The following is a 19722-nucleotide window of genomic DNA, read 5'->3' as shown; positions in this document are numbered from 1 at the left end:
CGCGCTGACAGTACCCCCGCTCCGCTCCGCAGGCGCGGAACGAGCTGCAGGCGGCGGCCGCAACCCCGGGGCAGGCAGGGCCCGCGGAGCGCAGATGGTCTGTCCGCAGCGAGGGAAATTCGTCCGAATTTCACCTAACCTTTAATCCCGCTACAGCAGCGCGTTTGTAAATAAAGCAGCCTCCCGTCCCGAAACACGCGTGACACGGCCCGCTTTTAACTGGCGTTTGTGACCCTACCTTCAAACTGCATTTGCTCAATTCTGACTTGTGCGGCCTCTTCCTTTAGCACCAACGAGGTTCAGGCACACCCGCAAATCACAAAACTGATTTTTAAGTCTTTTCTCAAAGAGAACCAGAGCACACTCTTAGCACAAAATTTTATTTTACCCTGACCCGTGCTTTTTACAGTTTATACACATTTTACAACTAGAAACCAAGGGTTCCAACTTCACCTCACGACAACGCATTTCGTTCCATATCCAGGATCATTATAGCCCTTCGTAAAACATACGTACATAAATAGCAACAAACTTGTAGCAGGGCAAAAAAAACCCTCATAGAATTGACCCCCTCTCTCACATACGGATACACAGGATTTTGAACATCATCTCCTGTGTTGCTTTCAGAATGAATATTCTAAAATAAGAAATTTAAACAGAAGTGAACATCAGTATTCTGACCAAAGTCCTTTCATTTTGCATGTTACTTTTCTAGGCAATCTCAGCAATAGCAATGAACTTAAGGTGTCCTAGCAGACATTAATATTAATATTTCTTTAAAACAAGCATACAAGATTTATATAGAAGATGATCAAAACAGAATACTTTGAAGTCCGTTACCTTCCAACAGCCACTTTGTTTTCTAAGGCTTTGATGATTAAGACACTGTAGGCCATCTGATTCTCACGGGACAGTTGCACTAAACAGGGAATAAAGAATCCAAAAATAGTCAATACAAATATTTATATCTACTTTTGTAAAATTTAAAAATCTAATACTCTGATAAATGCTTTTATATCTAAAACAGTTAATGTTGACTGCATGTTAAAATTTCCCATCTCCCCAAGCTCTTCCTAAAAACCCAAGATAGTCTGAGACACACTCAAAACTGCACCTGTGTCAGCCCCTAAGGAATATCTACTCGCACATTACACAGGAAACATTGCCTTCAAAAGCACTGGCAGCAACAGGACCAAATAAAAGTTCAAAATATTTTCTCAGTGCTGCATTTATATATCAAGATGGTAAAAAAAATTGTGAAAATCAGCAACTTATTCACTGCAATAGAATAGAATGAACAGAAAAGCTTCTTTTATTCTGAAAAGCTGAATAAAATTTATCATCTTTGACCATCATAAGAAGTTCTCTCTTTTTTAAGAAAAGGCTGAACTTCCAACATTTGCACGTCAGAATGCTAACACACAGCAAATCACTAAGTTCCAACAAGTGCTTTTATATGGAGTGTGGTTTGGGGTTTTTTTGGGGGGGGCGGGGATGGGATGCTTATTTTGGGGGTTTTGGGTGGGGGGTTTTTTGAAACTTAGAGCAACCAACCCTGCTTCAATATGAAGGCAAAGTGTTAAATTCTGGGTATTTTATAAGAAAAATGGTTTCACCTTGGTTTCCAAAACTGAAACTAAGAGTAAGAAGGTAGTTCCTTCCCACCTCCTCATATAAAAAAAAACCAAAACCAACCAACTTTTATTTTATTAAAGCATTAAAGTTGCCATGACAGATGGGGAGTTACGATAAATTTCAGTGTTCTTGCTCTATTGCTGTACTGAAATCCTCAGAATAACTGCCTGAATCTCAGACTGAACTAGGCTTGTCCTCAAACATACCCTTGCCTGTGTGACTGTTCTCCCAGACAGGAATACATCCCTAACACACGTAGAAAAGTCATATTACTGAGAAGCTTCTCTCCAGAAGTAATTTCATATTATTCACATCCTGTCTCTCTCAGTCCACTGAATGCACAAGCAGGAACAGAGTTCTCTAACTCTGTAACCCAACTTACAACGTGCACAGATGTGACAGAAACCTCTCACAACAGAGGCAATGGTATGAAAAGCAAAGAAGTTCAATTGCCAAGTATTTCACAAAAGTGCTTATCACAGCTACAGTTCTGGGATATACCAAAATATCTGCTGTCTGGAATGCAGAGAGGAAAACGCAAGCCTCTTCCCCTCTGATTCTCAGCATTCCCAAGGGGCCAATTCAAACGTTCCCCTGACATGACTGAAAATGCGGCTAAACGTCAAGCCACGTGGATGTTATCTGACCAATACCTTGCTTAAGGAATGGCATGAGAAATACTCTGCAGCCACTGGAGACTTGCCTGAAAACTATATTAAGTCACAGTACAATTTTGCAAAAAGTCTAAACCTTGCTACTTCTATACAAGGAACCATGACAGCAGCAGCAATTAATGAAAAAAATAATCATTTATCTGCATTCTTCTGAACTGTTTTACCTACTGTTAAAAATCAGCATCCAACCCTAGAACAAATATTGAGCAGTTCAGATTTCTGGTGTTAAAATTTCTGGTGGTAGAGTTACAAGCAGAGTTGCTGTCTCTAGACAGCTTATGAAACACCACAAGCAATATACAAGATGAAGCTGTAATTTAAAGTCTCCTCTGAGTGTCACACTCTGCTTTAGAGGACTTAGTGTAAAGTAATTAGACTAATCTGATTTATCTAAGAATAGAGAATTATCATCCTAACATGCTCAGATGTTGCAAGTACAAATATGAGATTTTCCTGTCATAAAAATATCCACCAATTATGCTTCAAACAGCAAGCCACTGCTCTTTTGTTATTAAAAATTAACTGATGAGATTTTAGAAAAACTCATATTAAGAACACTTAAAAAAGACTTATAATGTAATTTTCATAGGTATACAGGGTTTATGAATCAAGGGCTGCTTTAGTAAAACTCACGCCTTCCAGTGCTGTCTCATGAGGTAACAATCATCATTTCTGCTGTTTACAAGCAAAATGGTCCACCATTCAACAAAAACTTAAATAAAGGGGTGACAGAAAAAAAAAATTAAATATTGCACAAATAATTTAACTGCAGACAGTACAAGACACTTAAAGCATTGATTTTTTTTTTGTCAACATGTGAAATCTATTATAGTCACATTTTCTATAATACAGTTTGTTTTTTTTTTTTTTTACAAGACATCTAAATTCAGCATTTACATACACAATTATCTTTACAATCTGTTATCATATAATGTTAGGAGTTCCCAGGAGAAGTTAATTTTGTCTTTGTTTTAAAAGTTCATCTATCTGAGTCTTGTACATGTTTTTCACATCTTCAAGATCCAGTCGGAGTTCTTCAGCTTCCTCTGCTTTCTCTCCATACATCTGAAGAATTGTGTTGTATCTTTGATCCAAATCCTGCAAGAACATGTGGTTTGTTATTTGACTGTTTTTAAACTTTAAAAAAAGGTGCTGCTAGCATAGCGTTTTATACTAGGTAAAATAAGACTAGCATTGTTTTATCAAAGCGTAACTACTTTACAATGAAGCACATAGTAAACTCTTCTAAAATACTTTTTGCTTTGACTCTCTGTGTAAGGCTAGATTTATACTCTAGATGTAAAAGGAAGATACTGCAAAGACAAAGATCCTTGACTACAAAGAATTAGTGCTGGCTTCAGAGGAGGTACTGTAGCATCTTGAAGTTCAACTGCTATAAGCATTAAAAAACAGTTAGCAAACTGCACTAAGTTTTACTACAGGAATGACCACAGCTTGTGAAATGTTTCCCTGGGAAATTTAACATTTTTTTATTTATAGAACAATGATCATTTACAAAATTATTGCAAAACTACTTCCAGTATTTCAATTTAAGGTCCTGAACATTCAGAGGACTAAAATATTTGTCCTATTACTTGTATCACTACTGCACACTCATCCAGCTCCTGCATCACACTCTCGTAAATCCATGTTATTTATCAAAACACCCCCTTTACTAAAAAGACTACTTCCAGACAAGGGTCTTAAATGGGAAAAAGAGAAATATGTCCTCTTCCCTGATTTAGAAATGTGCGTAAGATTGTATGCTAACAACTGCATTTTGAAGTGACTGCCTAGTCATGGAGTAGGCATTTTGAGATTCTAGTATATAAAAAAACCAGACTGTTCAGTCACTTATGATTAGGGACAGATTTGAATACAATCCTGAATTGACAGGGGTATTCCTAAAAAAAACCCAAACCACTCCAATATGCCAATCTTACGTCGGATCTGAAACAGAAACACACTTACCTTTAACTGTGCACGTAATTTTGGTATTTCCTTCACTTTTTCTTCAAGTTCATCATTTTGATTTGTTAATTTAACCAGTTCTTCTGCCATAATCGATCGAGTTTTCTCAAGGTTTCCAATTTCCAGCTAAGGTAAACACTTTTAACAATTAGGAGGAGGAAAGAATTTACCGTATTTGTAAAACACCAGATCAAAATATTTTGATACAGTAATTAAGGGTTTTTCTTAAACCAGATTATGAAACAGCCTCCCCTGGAATCACTGTCACTTTATTCCTACATCTGATCAGTGGTTTGCTGTTGTGGGGTTTTTTTTTTTTTCTTTTTCAGCTAGACCAGTTAAGTTTTCTGGATAGGTCCTTGTCAAAACAAAAAAGGAAGCAACAAATCCTTCTCTTGCTCATTTCTACACATATCTCTTGCGGCTATTCTGGTTAACAGAATTGTCATGAAAGCAGAAGAGTGAATGCACGCTGCTGTGAGGAGAGGGACCAAGCTTTTTAAATATAAAACCAACAATATAAAATTGACTGCATTAGTATTTACACTTACAAATGCTGTGTTTGGTTATGTAAAAGTAGCTACAGTACCTGTAGATGTGAAATCTCTCCTTCTCTTAGTTTTAGCTGTGATTGAAGGTTTTCAATTATACTTGAACCTGCTCCCATCCTTATAGCATCATAAAGATTGCTCCCACTAGTAGCTATTGGCCCAAATGAGTGATCATGAGGCTCATCCTACAAACCAAAGGTTAGAGAAGCTTAAAATTAGACAAAAACATGTACACTTTGGAATCTTCTCTCTCCTGAGGTATTATGTCATTTAAGATTCAAAGTTATACTGTTACTAGGCAAGCATTTCAATGCTTAAAGTTTGTTTTTAAAGCAAAAGCTTAAGGTGAATCGGTAGAATTTGAGATAGCTCCTTACTGGCAAGTTCTTATGTCATCTGTACAACTGCCATTTAAATTGGACATCGAAACTGTTCCCCATAAGAAAGCAGCAAGAAGCAGTAGACTTCACGCAGACCACAACAGTCACCGATACTTTCTAGGAACCAGGGTGGTGCCCTAAGCCAGAATTGCTAGTAAAAAGAAATCAATTTATTTGACTCCTGCTAGTGTCATTCAGTTCTTCTAGATGAAATTAAGACATAGAAAATCAGCGCCAATACATGTATATTGTTCTGTGATAGTTTCACACTGTCTTTTACAGATGCTTTACTATGATAGACATCTTGCTTACAAGTTTTAAAAGTTTCTGCATAGGAACGACCTCATCTAAGGCAAATATAATCTCGACGAGTCATTTTCCACATTAATAAAACTTCCTGAAAAGGAAATAAAGCAGTCTGTCAACAAAAAAAGCCAATGTAACTGATATATGATACCTGTGAGAGGAAAGATGTCTGAAGACCTGCCATGTCAACTCCACTTATGGAACTAGAGCGTGACACAGTTGGGGTACTTGAAACAGTTTCAACTGTAAATGATTTCCGATCCTTAAACAAACAAACAAACAAACAAACACCACCACCACCCCCCAACACCAATTAGATAGAGAAAAAAGTTTACAAGATGGTAAAAGACAGATTCTGTAAAGGACAGACTGCCCTTTTCCACCACCAGCTATAGAACATAATGTGACAGATTAACCTTTCCCCTTCCCTAAAACGACTGCGCTACTAACACTTCCAGCCTACGTTCAAGTCCTCAGATTTTTCAGGAAACAAAGACAGAAGTTGCAAATTACACCAAAAGAATTTATCTTTCAAGTAGCCAAAGGAGATTCAGAGGCAGTTTTGTATGCCCAAATGTATCACAGGAAGAATATCCTAAACCCAGAAGTATGTCTCTTTTTAGAATGCATGTCAATACTTCTTTGTTTTTAAATAAAGCACATGAATTCAATTCTGAGATTTCTCACATGCTCATACCTCACTGACATACCTTCCCAACAGACTAACCTCTTTTTACAGGCAGCATCTGAAAGTCAGCTAACCTCTGAATGGTAAAACACTTAGATTTTAAAATTGGAGATGGTAAGAAACCAGTAACAGAAACAGTTTTACTTAAATATTGACTGCTAATTAGCAGTAACAAAAGTTATTGACTATTCAGGACTGTTCTGTGACTTGTGATTTAGCTGGAAAGCATTACACACAGTCACGTGAAACGCAAAACAGGAATTCAGTGGAAGCAATGCTAGTAGTCTAAGCAAAGAAAACAAGTAGAAGAAAAAGAATCCAAGAGCATTCAAAAAAATCAGAAGATTAAAACAACCATTACCCATATTTTATCTCCTACCAGGTTAAACAGACTACTACTCAAAGCTCATTTCAGCGAGTATCACACAAGCACTTATTTCCCCGGAAATAAAAGGCAGTCACAATAAGGAAAAAGCCAAGTCCCTAATGCCTAGGCCGACAGTATATACTGTACTGCTCTAAGTCCACTTCGTTGCTTGCGATGGTTTCATGTTCTAGATATCTACTAATATAATGATAGTATCAGTAAGATTGAACAGAAATATTAGTTTGGTACCTTCTCCTTTGCTGCTTCTTGCACAAAAATTGCCTTCTTTCTTTCCTGTTCAACTTTCATCTTCTCCATTTCTAACTGAGTAGCTAGCAGTGTCTACAAAAATAAATACAGGTTGTTAAACTCCTGCTAGCTCAGACTTCAGTGATAACATAGCTTAATGCTGACGTAGGCAATACCTTTTCTTTCTTTGCATCTTCCAAGGTTTTTGCATACTCATCTTTGAGCCCTTCCAGTTCAACCTCATACCTATATTGAGGAAAGAGAGAGGTAGAGAAAGTCAGTAAATAAGTATTTTGTGTTTAGTTTAGATTCCAGGCTTTAAAACATTAGGAAAGTAACATACTTCAGATAATCTTCAGCGTGAAACAAAGTATCCTTAACAAGCTGGGCAACTTTATTGATAGCCGTCATCATTTTGCATAGTCATATCAACACTCAAAAGAATCAAATCTTCCCACTTGCAAAGAGATCTGCTGCAGACGGTTATGCAAGAGAAAGCTTACTCCATTTCACCACAATTTTAAAGAGACATTGTTAACCAAAAATGCAACTCACCTACTGTTTTCACTTTCCATTTTCTTCAATCTGTTTCTCTCCACTTCTAGCTGAGCCTGAAGACGTGTATTTTCTTGCCTTAAAAGACTATTCTGAGATTCAGTAGAAGACATCTGAATTTTATTAGAAAGAAGTTCTTCTGTAGCAGCCCGTTCTCTCTCAGCAGCTGCTGCTAGAAGAGTTTGAGACTCACCTAACATTAAGAAAAACATGGAATTTAACTTTTTTGATGAAACATCTATAACATGGGCCAATTACTTAAGCATCAAAATGGAATTTGAGAATTTTTAGATGAAACTATTTTTTCTTAAAAAAAAAAAAAATCTAGAACTGTTTTCTGTTGTAAAGAAGATTACATCTTTTCCACCATACAGTTAGAGGAACAAAGCAATGCAGAACAAGGAGACTTCATACTCTTTCAGAATGCAGTATACAACTACAGATTGCCCCCAGAAAAGTAGTAATTTCTCTGGGTCCACCTTTGGGCATTTAAGGCATTTTTCATTTAAAATAGATTAGTACTGTATCAAAAAATATGTATCTCATTACCTATGCAGTTAGGTAAGCAAATTATTTGAATCTCTACAATGCAGAACCTAAGCACCACGTTTGACAACTGAAAATGCTGGCGTACTTCCAGTGTCTCAATGTCCACCCTTCCTTTAGATGCTGTAAGGACATGTACATCTTAACACCTCCATCTTATAATCTTATATTACACCGTGTTTAAGAGAATCAGTGAATTACCTGTCCAAGAACCTTGGCGGAATACCCCCACATACCATTTCCTTACAGAAAAGCATTTTGTGCTCATCTCTGCTGACCCACCACCTACGGCTTGGGCAAGTGTCAAGCCCTTTTCATTTACCTTCAGCCATCTCACATCTTCATGAAGAACCTCACTGCTCAGTAAAAGCTAAAAACATCTTACCAAGTCTGTCAGAAAGGTTCTTTTCCAATTTTTCCCATGTTGAGGTTTGTGCTCCTAATGTAGCTTGCAAATTTTCTATCTGCCGGAGAAGCGGCCGTGTAGCAGATGTAACACTTTCACTTAGTTCTTGGTTCCGGCTTTCTGCTTCTTGGAGTCTCTGAAATCACAAATTAAATATAATTAAGATTTCAAATCATAGGATGGATTAAAAGATCAATACAGAATTCAGCTAAACATGTAGCAGTTGCCTTACATTCTAAAATTCAGGTGTTCGGGGTCACAGTAAAGCGTGACATTTCAAGATAGAAGCCTAACATTTTTAGTAGGTGATAAAGCGACAGCCCAGAAATGCTACATTTCAAGAGCCCTCTGGATATAACTTGAAACATTTTAGCAACAATCTATCTATCTTCTGGACCTTAAGAACAAAAAAAATATTGTTAAGAAGCAGCTGAGGAGTAATTTAAAACATATTTGCTAGCAATTTTAGAGGACTATTACAAACTTAATGGCTGCATTTTATCTTATACTAAAAGGACAGCATTACATTTAAAAGGTATCACAAAAATCATAATTTTGTTTTCTATATGTGATTAAAAAAACACTTCCTTTAATATTTTTTATTGTCATTCTACACAGGACAAATACTGCAGGTAAGCAGGAAAACAAAGCCTCTCTTTCAGGCTATTAATGTCATGATAGCATTTTACTTTCAGTTTTTAGAAGCCCTCTTTGCAGATACATATTGGCATCATCTATTTGCTACAGTACCTGTTGTAGTTCACCAATTTCCTGGCGTAAATAGTCTTCTTTTCTTGCTGCCTGCTGTTCTGCACGTTGCAGCGCTAGCCTCAGGTCCGCTACCTAAATAAACAAGACATCACCACTAATCGCTTGCCAAAAGTTATTGTATCACCTATTTGTTGCTACAATTCTATACCATTTTTAAACAGCATTAGACAGGGTTATGTCTGTTTACAAGTTAAAGGCTCACGTTCTGCATGCACACAAACAGTTACACTGATTTACCTATCACTAAAAATTTTGTCCAACTAAATTTCTTGAACTTTGCATCATGGTAGGAGCACTACAAACTTAAAATGGAGCCTATAATTTCATTTAGACAAGTAAAATTATTTTTAAACAAAAGTAGTATTTTTAAACAAAAGTAGTATTTTTAAACAAAAGTAGTATTTTTAAACAAAAGTAGTATTTTAAAGCTTAGTACAACCACCACTAAAGACTGAACAAGTTCACAAAAAAGAAATCCATTGAGTATTTGCTAAGTACACAAAAATAAGCTCCACCTTATATTGCATCTGGTACATTACATCAGATGCACACACCATCTGAGTACATTCATTTGTTCAATGAAAAAGTTTTATTCACTGCTTTAAGACACACCTGAACTGCCAAAGCTTCTTGCTGCTGCCGAGCCTCATCCTGGGCCTTCTCCAGAGCTAACCCAAGCTCTTCCTTTGCCTTCATTTCTCGACTTAGCGCTGCTTCTTGTGCCTCACTGTCCTTTGTAGCATTGGCTTTATGAAGATCTGCAAGTTCCCTGCAGGGAGTGTGGGGCGGGGGGAAGCGCAATGCATTTACACTTTATACAATGCCAACAGTGACTTTGCAAATAATTTTGTTATATATTCACATTTCACAAGCATTACAAAAGAAACAGACACAGAAGCTGAATGTATGGTTGAAGACAGGCACACAAACATCTGCTTACTTGTATGCACTGTCAAGTGCTGCCTGGACACTTCTGTTCCGTTCTTCAAGGTCTTCCACTTCCGCCTGAAGTCTTGCAAGATCCTTTTCTTGTCGCTCTACAACACCGTTCAGTTGTTTAATGCTGTCTCGATGCTGCTTCTCAAGGTCTTCCTTGCCATCAAGCACCTATAAACGTGCAAGTAATAAGCAAATAAGAAGCACTAATCGCAGTACGTGAGATAGATGACACCATCCGAGGACGATGGTGGCAACCTGTGGCAACCAATTCAGGATAAATTTACTCAAAATGACTAAACCTATCTAACACTTTGCCAAAAGAGAAAGGTTTTGCTCCCCCAGCCCCCCCAGAGGAGGGGGCTCATCATCACAGTTTCACATACTTCCTTGTACTCCATCTGCTGCCTCTAGGGTCTTGATTCAATCACTAGCCAAGCAAAAAAACTGCCCAAATTTTGCTGGTACAGGTTTTCCAACTGAAATTTAGTGAACTGAAATTGGTCAGCACACCTGATAACCAGCAGTGCAAGTGCAAACAAACAGCTAGAGATATACCTGACCGCAGTTTATAACTGCTCTAAGAACACACCCAGAAATCACATCTCAGTGTTCCTATAATATGAAATAGAGAAGTCTCCCAGAAAAGAAAAAAAGTATCAGTCTCTCTGGAGTCTCCCCAAAAGGCTAATCTGCAGCTAATAAAAAAAGCTTTTTTTTAGAAAACAAAACAAACATCTCACCTGTTTTAAATGCTGCAACTCCTCTTCCAATTCCTTAATCTTTTTGTTCTGTTTTGTGTTAATATTTTCTCTCTCTTTCTCCTTGGCTCTTAATTTCTTAATAATGTTGGAATTATGCAGCTGCTGTTTGGAAAGCTTTTCTCCTGTGAAGAAAATTTACATAAAGCTAGTGCATATTGCTGTTATTCTGTGAACTGTCCCTATTCACACCTGCCCCTGCTCTTCAGCCCCAAGAAAGTAAAATGAAATATGTATCAAAATACTTACTTCTACATTTTTTTCATGCAAGTTCTTAACTTTTACATCTACCTTATCCTTGCTACACTAAACTATAGTGAGATAGGATAGCCAGTGAAAGGTTTTGAAATTAAAGCACGAGCTCATCATATCAGGAAGATGGCTAGTTTATATAGTAACTGTATTTTACTTCAAAGGTAGTAAGTGAGACACTGCAGAAATGCCTTGAACAATGCCCTAGTTAGATTTCGGACGAATGGAACATGGAGTGTTGTACTGCACGCTGGCTTTATCTCACCGCACCTTTTAATGCATACTGTAGAAAGTACCCCTCCAGCCATCTGTATCTGACTGATCCCTCTTGTTGCTCTTTGCTATTAACTAAATGGTTTAAATGTTCAGAAACATCTAACACACTTCAAATGATGTTATTTTTTCCCACATAAAGAAGGCGCATATGTGAAGGCAGTACATTTCAAATTATTCTACAAATTTTTACTATTAAAGAAATATTGAATTCTCACCTTCTTCCATTAATCCTTTGATTTGCTCTTCTTTTTCTTTCAGTAATTCGGCAGTTTCATTGGTATTAAGTCTGGTAGCCAATTCTTCTTTAACCGTTTTTACTTCCTAAATAATAGGATAAAATACTTAGGACCATTTATTAAAATAAACTTAGGGAAAAATGCACAGTAAGTTACACTGATCACCTTTTTCTTCTCCCCTTCCTCTCAAAATGCTTTTCTTTGAAAGCAGTTTAGGTTAGAAGGGAACACTGAAGATTATCTGATCAAATCAGATTGCTCAGAGTCTTATTCCATCAAGTTTTAAAAACCTCCAAGGGACTGAGACTCCATAAATTCTCTGTACAATTTGTTCCAACTCCTCCTTCCCTTTCCACGTATCAGATAATTTTTCTATTTCAACTTACTACTGACTTAATACAAATTGACAGACACAGTGACAAAATAATTGTGAATTTTACTTTTTTTCCCAGTTACAGATTTGAGTTTACTTGTTGCAGACTAGTAATAAGCTAGAGAAACGTAATGCTGTGATACCAGGTCAAGAATGTTTAAACTCCACAAACTTTGTCATTGCAGGCTTCTTTGCTCATTCCAAACCAATCCGTCATTACTCCCTTATTTTCCTACCAGTTAACTCTAAAGAAGCCATTCCCATTCTTCACCACTTCCCCATATCCTCAGGCCATTCTTCTCCCTCACACCAATGCAAATGCATATATGGGCACAAGGTAAATGAGAGCAGACATTAAACCTTTTTTTTTCCCCAAACCAGATTAACTTTAACTTAAACGAGTTCCCTAAACTGGCTCACAACACAGCTGTAAGAATGCATAAGTCAACACAAGGAAACAAGGGGCAGCCAGTGAGGCTAGAATCAGCTTATGCTAGTTACTAATACTATGAGATAGCACTTGTCAGTCTCATGCTTTTCCCTAGATTAATTTTTATGAATTTACCTGAAGAAACTGAATTTTCTTTTAAAATAATAACCATTAATTTCACTAAAAAGCTGAATTACCTTTTTAGCAGCATCTCTTTCTTTGCAAGCTAGCTGGAGCTTCTTTTCAGCATCCGCAATTCGCTGAGCAAACTCCTCTTTAAGAGATGAAAGGCTACTGCTCTCTTCTTTCATTCTAAACATTTCACTACATTTAAAATTAACATTTCAGAACAGTTGCATGGTTATGTGACATTCCAAGCAGTTTGCAACAGGCTGTCTTAAATGCTTTTAAAATGTGTTTTGTTCTTTTTTATTTTATACATGTTAACCAGAAGCCAAAAAACCACACCCATATTAGAAGTACTAATCAAAGATCTTTATTAATTCAGTAATTTACCCATGAAAACAATGAAATTCTTCATTTACCTTAAATGTTTTGCCCCTTTATCAAGGTCTTGCTGATTAACCATAGTCTGTATCATATACAGGGCAAATGATTAAATGTATTTTTAAGTTATGACCAATTTAGTCATTAAGTAATACCTTCACCATATTACCTGTAAATTTTTAAACTTGATATTTGATCAGTGAACTGGTAAATCCAGCTTTTCATTTTTTTACCTTTTAATTTTAACTGAATTAAATACATTTAGGGTTTTCCCCTACAACCAGCCCGTCTACCACACTTTCACTGCCTATATTTTAGCCAGCAAATTACTTAGTAAATCAAGTTCATCCGTCTGTATCAGAAAACTCAGTCTCCTTTAATACCTGAATCCAGTCTTATAACAAAGATCTTTATTGATAACCAAGTCTGACTCTAAATACCTGTTTGTCATTCCTACTGCTTACTTACTGAGAAATCTTTCACCAGCCTCTTCCGAAAGGAGATTCTGGCTCCAAGAAAAAATGTGTCTTAAAAAAAATATCGTCACAGCACATGCAATCATTATTTCCACCTTTCCCAAACAGTGCACATCCCTTGCAACCTTTGTTCTAGTTATAAAGCTACTTGTTTTACGATAATTGTCTACTGATTGTATTACAGTAAAGTTACAGTTACACCCACTACCGTGGATATTTTCATACTTACTCTTTTAGGTTATCATAAGCTTCTTCCAGGCGTGCCTTTTCTTTACTAGTACTTAATAACTGTATTTCCCTCTTCTCCAGTTTCTCAGTTAATGAATCAATCATCTGGACAATGTTTTTACAGATAAAGATCAGATGAATGGGACAATTAAAACACAAGAGGGGCAGGCTTCCCCTTTCCCCCCACCATTCCCTCCCAACACTATTTAAACCTGAACTTATCAATGTTTTTAGGAATTTGATGTAAAAGTCAGTGAAGATTACAATGTTTCTGCCACATTAATTTAGATCTAAGCAATATCTAAACACGACACCTGTCTAGAGTTTTAACCAAAAATCCTACCAAGTAAGCACGTGGCTCAGCTAAGTTCCTCAACAAAATCATCAACAGTTATACTTATTTAAAAGAGAGCTGATGGCCTGTAAGACTATAGCTAACATTAACCACTAGGAGACCCAGTGTGTTCTTTATACCACTCTTTACAGCATCACAGAATAATTTACATTGGAAGGTCTTTTCTGTGAAACGTTAGCATAAAGCGGAACAGCATCAGATGTGGGAAGCAAACTTTCAGGCAGGATCAAGAGCTCTTAGCTCCCATCATCAAAATAGTTTCTTAATACCAGATTTTGGAAAGCTAAATATAAAGAAATAACACAAACATACATGCAAATACACAAATGAAATGGATTCTATAAATGTAGCTCAATATGGCCAAAGAAAGACAAAATTTGCTGTGGTCTATTATCACTATTTCCCATAACATTTAACCATTTAAGTTTGGAAAATGTATGCATAACAGTCCATGGCTTTGGAGTTCCCTAAGGAATTTACACTGACATTCTATACAATTTACACAAAAAAAATGCTTTCCTTAAAACACAGATTACACTGGGGTTTTATGAACTCCCCTAGGCAACTGCTTTTTCCTTACTACTACCAGAAACAGCATCAGTATTGCATGCATGCCTAGAGGGCAAGATATTCACTATCCATAACTATCCTCATCTTCTTTGTTAAAAACCCTAGTGTACCTTCTCTTTAGAAGTAAAGATTATTTCTGCTAAAAACAAACATTAATTTATGTAGTAAAAAGGACTTATTTACACTAACTACTGCTATCCTCAAAGAACATGCATAATGCTCCTGGAATGTAATCAAATTCTGACAGTTTGTAAGCCTGTGGAAAAAAAATGCTAGCAAAATATTATCTTGATTATTGCTGAAATACTAAAGGCTTGTAGTTTCATAATTCAAATCAAAATACTGCAAGGAATCTCTTCCACCTTTCACAGAAAAAAATTTACAGCAAAGAATTAAAATAACACATTTGATCTATCAAGGCTTCCTGTTTGCTAGCACTACTCACAATTCACAATAATGGTATCTAGGCAGATTAGGTGAAACCCAAAACTATTTGACCAGAAATTTCACCAGTATTATTCCACTGCAGAATATCATGGACAATTTTCTAAAGGAAAGGTAGTTTAGCATCAAATAATTCATTCAAATAAGATGAAGCTAATACCTATAAGGAGATGATAGGAGTTTCATTTGTAATTAAAAGGTGTGTTTGCAAAACATATTTTGCAGTTACCTTTTTCAACTCCTGCTTTTCAGTGTCCTCTTCTGACAATTTTTCAACAGCATCCTGCTGTGGCTCAGTCTCCTCTTCCACGATCTGTTCTTCCACAGTTTGCACAGTGGCAACCAAAACATCTGGCTGCTCAGAATTAACAGGGGTCGCGCTTCTCCCACTCTCTTCCATCTCAGCTTCCTCAGCGTGTAAAACAGGAGCGTCATTCAAGTTTTCAGATTTATTTTTCAGAGCATCAACCGCTTCTGTCTTTGGCGCAGAAGGACTGACAGCAACAGATGCTGAACCAGAAGCCCTGCCTGATAACTCATCATCTGAATTTATTTCGCTTACACTTCTACTATCTAGAGACTGTACACTAAATGAATCAATTCTTTCAAAAGCATCAGAGGAGCAGCAGCTCTCGGTCATTTTTTGAAAGTCATCTAAACGATTATAATCTGCACAAGCAGATGTAGATAAAAGCTGAAATGATGTTTGCATTAGATGAAGACTCGATTTTGAATCTGCAGCTTCCTGTCTTGAACTTACTGAGCTCTCACTTATTACACTTTCATGGTCCAGAACTTCAATATCACTAGTTGTGGATGTCCCCGAGGAGAAAGTGCTAATTGGAGGTGATGGTGTATTGCTTTGCCTGTCCTCAGTCTTTCGCTCCTTTGTTTCCAAACCCATGTCTTTTGTACCTGCATTAAGAGGCTGGGAAGTGCTATCTGGTGCACCTCCCGTTCCATCTGCTCCCACACTGGATCTTTCCTTAAGACCATCTTCAGGTACTTCCAAAATTAGAGCAGACACCTTTTTGTCAGTAACTTCATTTGTGCTTTCTTCATGCTTGGCATTAGATTTAAGCACAGAATTCTCTTCTAACTTCTCCTTGGGAATATCGATGTTTTTCAACTCCACTAGGACAGCTACAGAGGAATCCTTCACTTCTGCCTCTGTTGGCACTGGTACTTCCAGCTGACTGGGGTGTTGAGACTCCTTTAAAGTGCTTTTCACCTCCTCTTTGGGTCGCTGTGATTTGGCTGGAGGTTTGGACACCACTGGATTTTTCTGAATACTCTGAACGTCTGTCGGAGAGAGAAAGGCACTGAAGAAGTTTTCAGATTCATCTACTACCGTCCTCCTCACTGGCTTAGTGATTGCTGTTGGCGATATTGGCTGATTCTGTGGTTCTGTATTTGAGCTTAAGCCCCAGGAAGATGTATCCCATCCTCCACTTATGAGAGAATTTGTTCCTAAAAACAATAAAAAAAAAAAAAAGCCAAGAACACTTAAAATGTATTCATTTCCAGTATTTGTCTTTTTAGACATGACAGTTCAGAAAAAACGTTTTCAATATCATATAACTTAAAGGGAGTATTTTACATGATCACAAACAGCATTTTTGTTACTACTTCCTTATAAAGCTTGGAACAGATTTTTAGACAAAGGAAAAGAAAATTAAGGGAGCAAAAGTACGAGTACCTAAATGGAACCAACTTGCTCCCTCGCTGTTAAACAGTCACTTAAGCAAAGGCAGAAAGAAACCATACACAAATTATAATATCAAATCCAAGAGCAAGAATTTCAGAAAGAGGGTAGAGAGGAGTGTCTGGGAAGGGGAAATGAGCCCATGCAGCATTCTGAAACCTATAAGGACAAGCCTGAAGCTTATTTGGGCACAATAAGCAAGCATTTCCTTTGGGAAAGGAACAAGGGAGAGGGAATGTGGCCTCCTGCTTCCTGTAGTGAGAGAACACCAGTCAAAACAATCTGAAAAACTCTAGTTTAAAAGTAGAGAATTATACAGATTACCAAAGGAGGAAACAATTACTAGGTCATAAAAGTTATCTGCCAGTAGCACACAGACAAACACTTCACACACCATTACAGAAAACAGGGGGGAAAAAACCTTTAAATATTTGTAGAATTTAGTTCTAGGTTCTTGCCCTTTCAGTTTGTGATGGGCTTCATATTCTTCCCCACACAGCAAGCAACAGCTTGAAGCTGACAATACACATAGTCAGCAGCCCAGCTAAAATGATAATTTCTTCTTCTGAGGAGAAATACTGAATTGATTAGTTCTGAAGCTGCCCTAAAACAATGTTAACAGTGAGTTACTATTATTGTGTTTCTTGTGGGTTTTCCCCGGACTTGTGAACAGCAAGGACAGTAAGAAATCCATCATCAAATTTCCGTAGCCTCCCAAGTAAGAAAGATAAATCCCAAAATAATATCCAAACTGATTTTGTAGCTACAAACATAATCTGAACAACATAACTATTTCAGGCTACCTAAAAAGAAGCTTACTTTATACAGCAGGATCTATTAAAAAAAAAAAAAACAACTTATAATATTTAATTTCAGAAACCACTTTCAGAAACTGTTGATATGTATTGGCTTAAGGATCTGAAATTCAGGTAATTACTGCTCTCATTGCCAAAAATACTACAAACATCTGATTTATTACTACCTTGTCCATGATTCAATAGCTTCAGAAAAAGCCCTGTGAACTATAACTTTCAGAAAATATTCTACTACTTTTAAAAACAAGTATGTTTTCCTTGAAAAACAGGTGCAGGCTGATCTTTGCTGCTTTCTTTATGAATTACAGAACTACTATAAATACTAAGATATTAAATTAAAGAACAGTTTGGACAAGCCTACAATTTTAAGAAACAAAGCACAACACAGTCTTCTATAAACAATTCTTGTAATTTAAGATGACACTGGACTATGTAAGTGACTGACAACCCACAAAGGGAGGAAGACATGCAAAATTGACCCTACGCTTTGCTGAGCAACCAACCTAGAAAACACTTTCACTTGTTACAGCTTTCAATTTTCAGAAATCGAACTCTGCTGTGGTTATACCTGGAAATAACCTCCTCCTCCTACAAACACATACGACTTAAGTTTCCCAGCCTTTTCTTTATACATTCTTATCTTTAAGGTATTCTTGTGGGAAAAAAGTTTCTAATGTGAGGGCTCCTTTTTCCTCTTTCATTTCCAAGCAGCAATTTAGGACTGACCATTCAGTCACATGCTACATTAGCACACGTACAACGGAGACACTTCCTCATAACCAAACCGTGACAGTTCTTCCACCAACACATTCCTTTCAACAGATGTTCGAGGATTATGAATTTAGCACCACAAAGAGTGGAAACATCACTTGGCTTACACAGACCTGACTTTCAGCTTCTACTCTGCTCTTCCTCTCACAAAGAGAAAACCCATGCACGCCTCAGAAAGAACATAATTTCCCCTTTTTTATTAACAGAGCAGTTTTTATCACCTGTTAGTCCCTCTAAATAACGCCCTGAGAAACAAGGGTACGATATGCAGTGCAAAAAAGCACACCACAGGTGATGAAAAGCAGGTATTGTGTGTGCTGCTGAGGCTTTCTCTGCTTTTTTTTGTGTTATCCCTCCCTCACCTGCAAGGGGGGAACAAGAAGTACCACAGGCCTTGCAGAATAGGCTTTAGACAGGGAAGGCTGGTTACACCTCCACAAGTGGTCTTGTTTAATATCTTTATCGATGATCTGGATGAGGGGATTGAGTGCTCCCTCAGTAAGTCTGCAGATGACACCAAGCTGGGCAGGAGTGTTGATCTGCTTGAGGGATCTGGACAGGCTGGATCGATGGGCTGAGGTCAACTGTATAAGATTTGATAAGGCCAAGTGCCGGGTCCTGCACTTGGGTCACACAACCCCATGCAATGCTACAGGCTTGGGAAGGAGTGGCTGGAGAGCTGCCCGGCAGAAAAGGACCTGGGGGTGTTGGTTGACAGCCGGCTGAACATGAGCCAGCAGTGTGCCCAGATGGCCAAGAAGGCCAACAGCGTCCTGGCCTGTATCAGGAATAGTGTGGCCAGCAGGAGTAGGGAAGTGACTGTGCTCCTGTACTCGGCATTGATGAGGCCGCACCTTGAATACTGTGTTCAGTTTTGGGCCTCTCCTTACAAGAAGAACATTTGAGGTGTGGAGCGTGTCCAGAGAAGGGCAACAAAGCCGATGAGGGGTCCGGTGCACAAGTCTTACCAGGAACGTCTGAGGAAACTGGGTTGTTCAGCCTGGAGAAGAGAAGGCTGAGGGGAGACCTCATCGCTCCCTACAACTACCTGAAAGGAGGTTGTGGTGAGGTGGGTGTTGGTGTCTTCTCCCAAGCAACTAGCGACACAGGATGAGAGGAAATGGCCTCAATTTGCACCAGGGGAAGTTTAGACTTAGGAAAAATTTCTTTATGGAGAGAGTGGTCAAGCATTGGAACAAGCTGCCCAGGGAGGTGGTGGAGTCACCATCACTAGAGGTGTTCAAAAAACGTGTGGACGTGGCACTTCAGGACACGGTTTAGTGGGCATGGTGGTGTTCGGTTGATGGTTGGACTTGATGATCGTAAAAGTCTTTTCCAACCCTTTTTGTGATTCTGTGAAGTGTAAACCCCCGCCCCAGGTGAAGGGCGAGCGACGGGAGGAGGAGAAGGAGGACGAGGGGAAGGCACCGCCCCGGCCAACCCCACTGCAAGGGCCGGGCGGGCGGCCGTGAGGCAGAGGCTCAGCCC

General features: G+C 38.0%; 1 protein-coding gene across 1 annotated transcript; it reads right to left on the bottom strand.

The window, feature by feature from the left end:
- Positions 1-3053: 3053 nt before the first annotated feature.
- Positions 3054-16413, bottom strand: TMF1 (TATA element modulatory factor 1; the record flags this gene model as incomplete). The annotated part of the gene is made up of 16 exons (XM_010290616.1): positions 3054-3407; positions 4281-4406; positions 4870-5016; positions 5669-5779; positions 6822-6914; positions 6998-7067; positions 7377-7569; positions 8308-8464; positions 9079-9171; positions 9712-9868; positions 10040-10206; positions 10779-10921; positions 11540-11645; positions 12561-12687; positions 13576-13679; positions 15173-16413. Coding segments are annotated over 16 exons (3179 nt in total), but the record flags the coding sequence as incomplete, so codon positions are not given.
- Positions 16414-19722: the final 3309 nt, after the last annotated feature.

This window comes from Phaethon lepturus, unplaced genomic scaffold (genome assembly GCF_000687285.1).
Source record: "Phaethon lepturus isolate BGI_N335 unplaced genomic scaffold, ASM68728v1 scaffold44217, whole genome shotgun sequence".
Classification (NCBI taxonomy): Eukaryota; Metazoa; Chordata; class Aves; order Phaethontiformes; family Phaethontidae; genus Phaethon; species Phaethon lepturus.
This window is presented reverse-complemented; position numbering and strand designations above follow the sequence as displayed.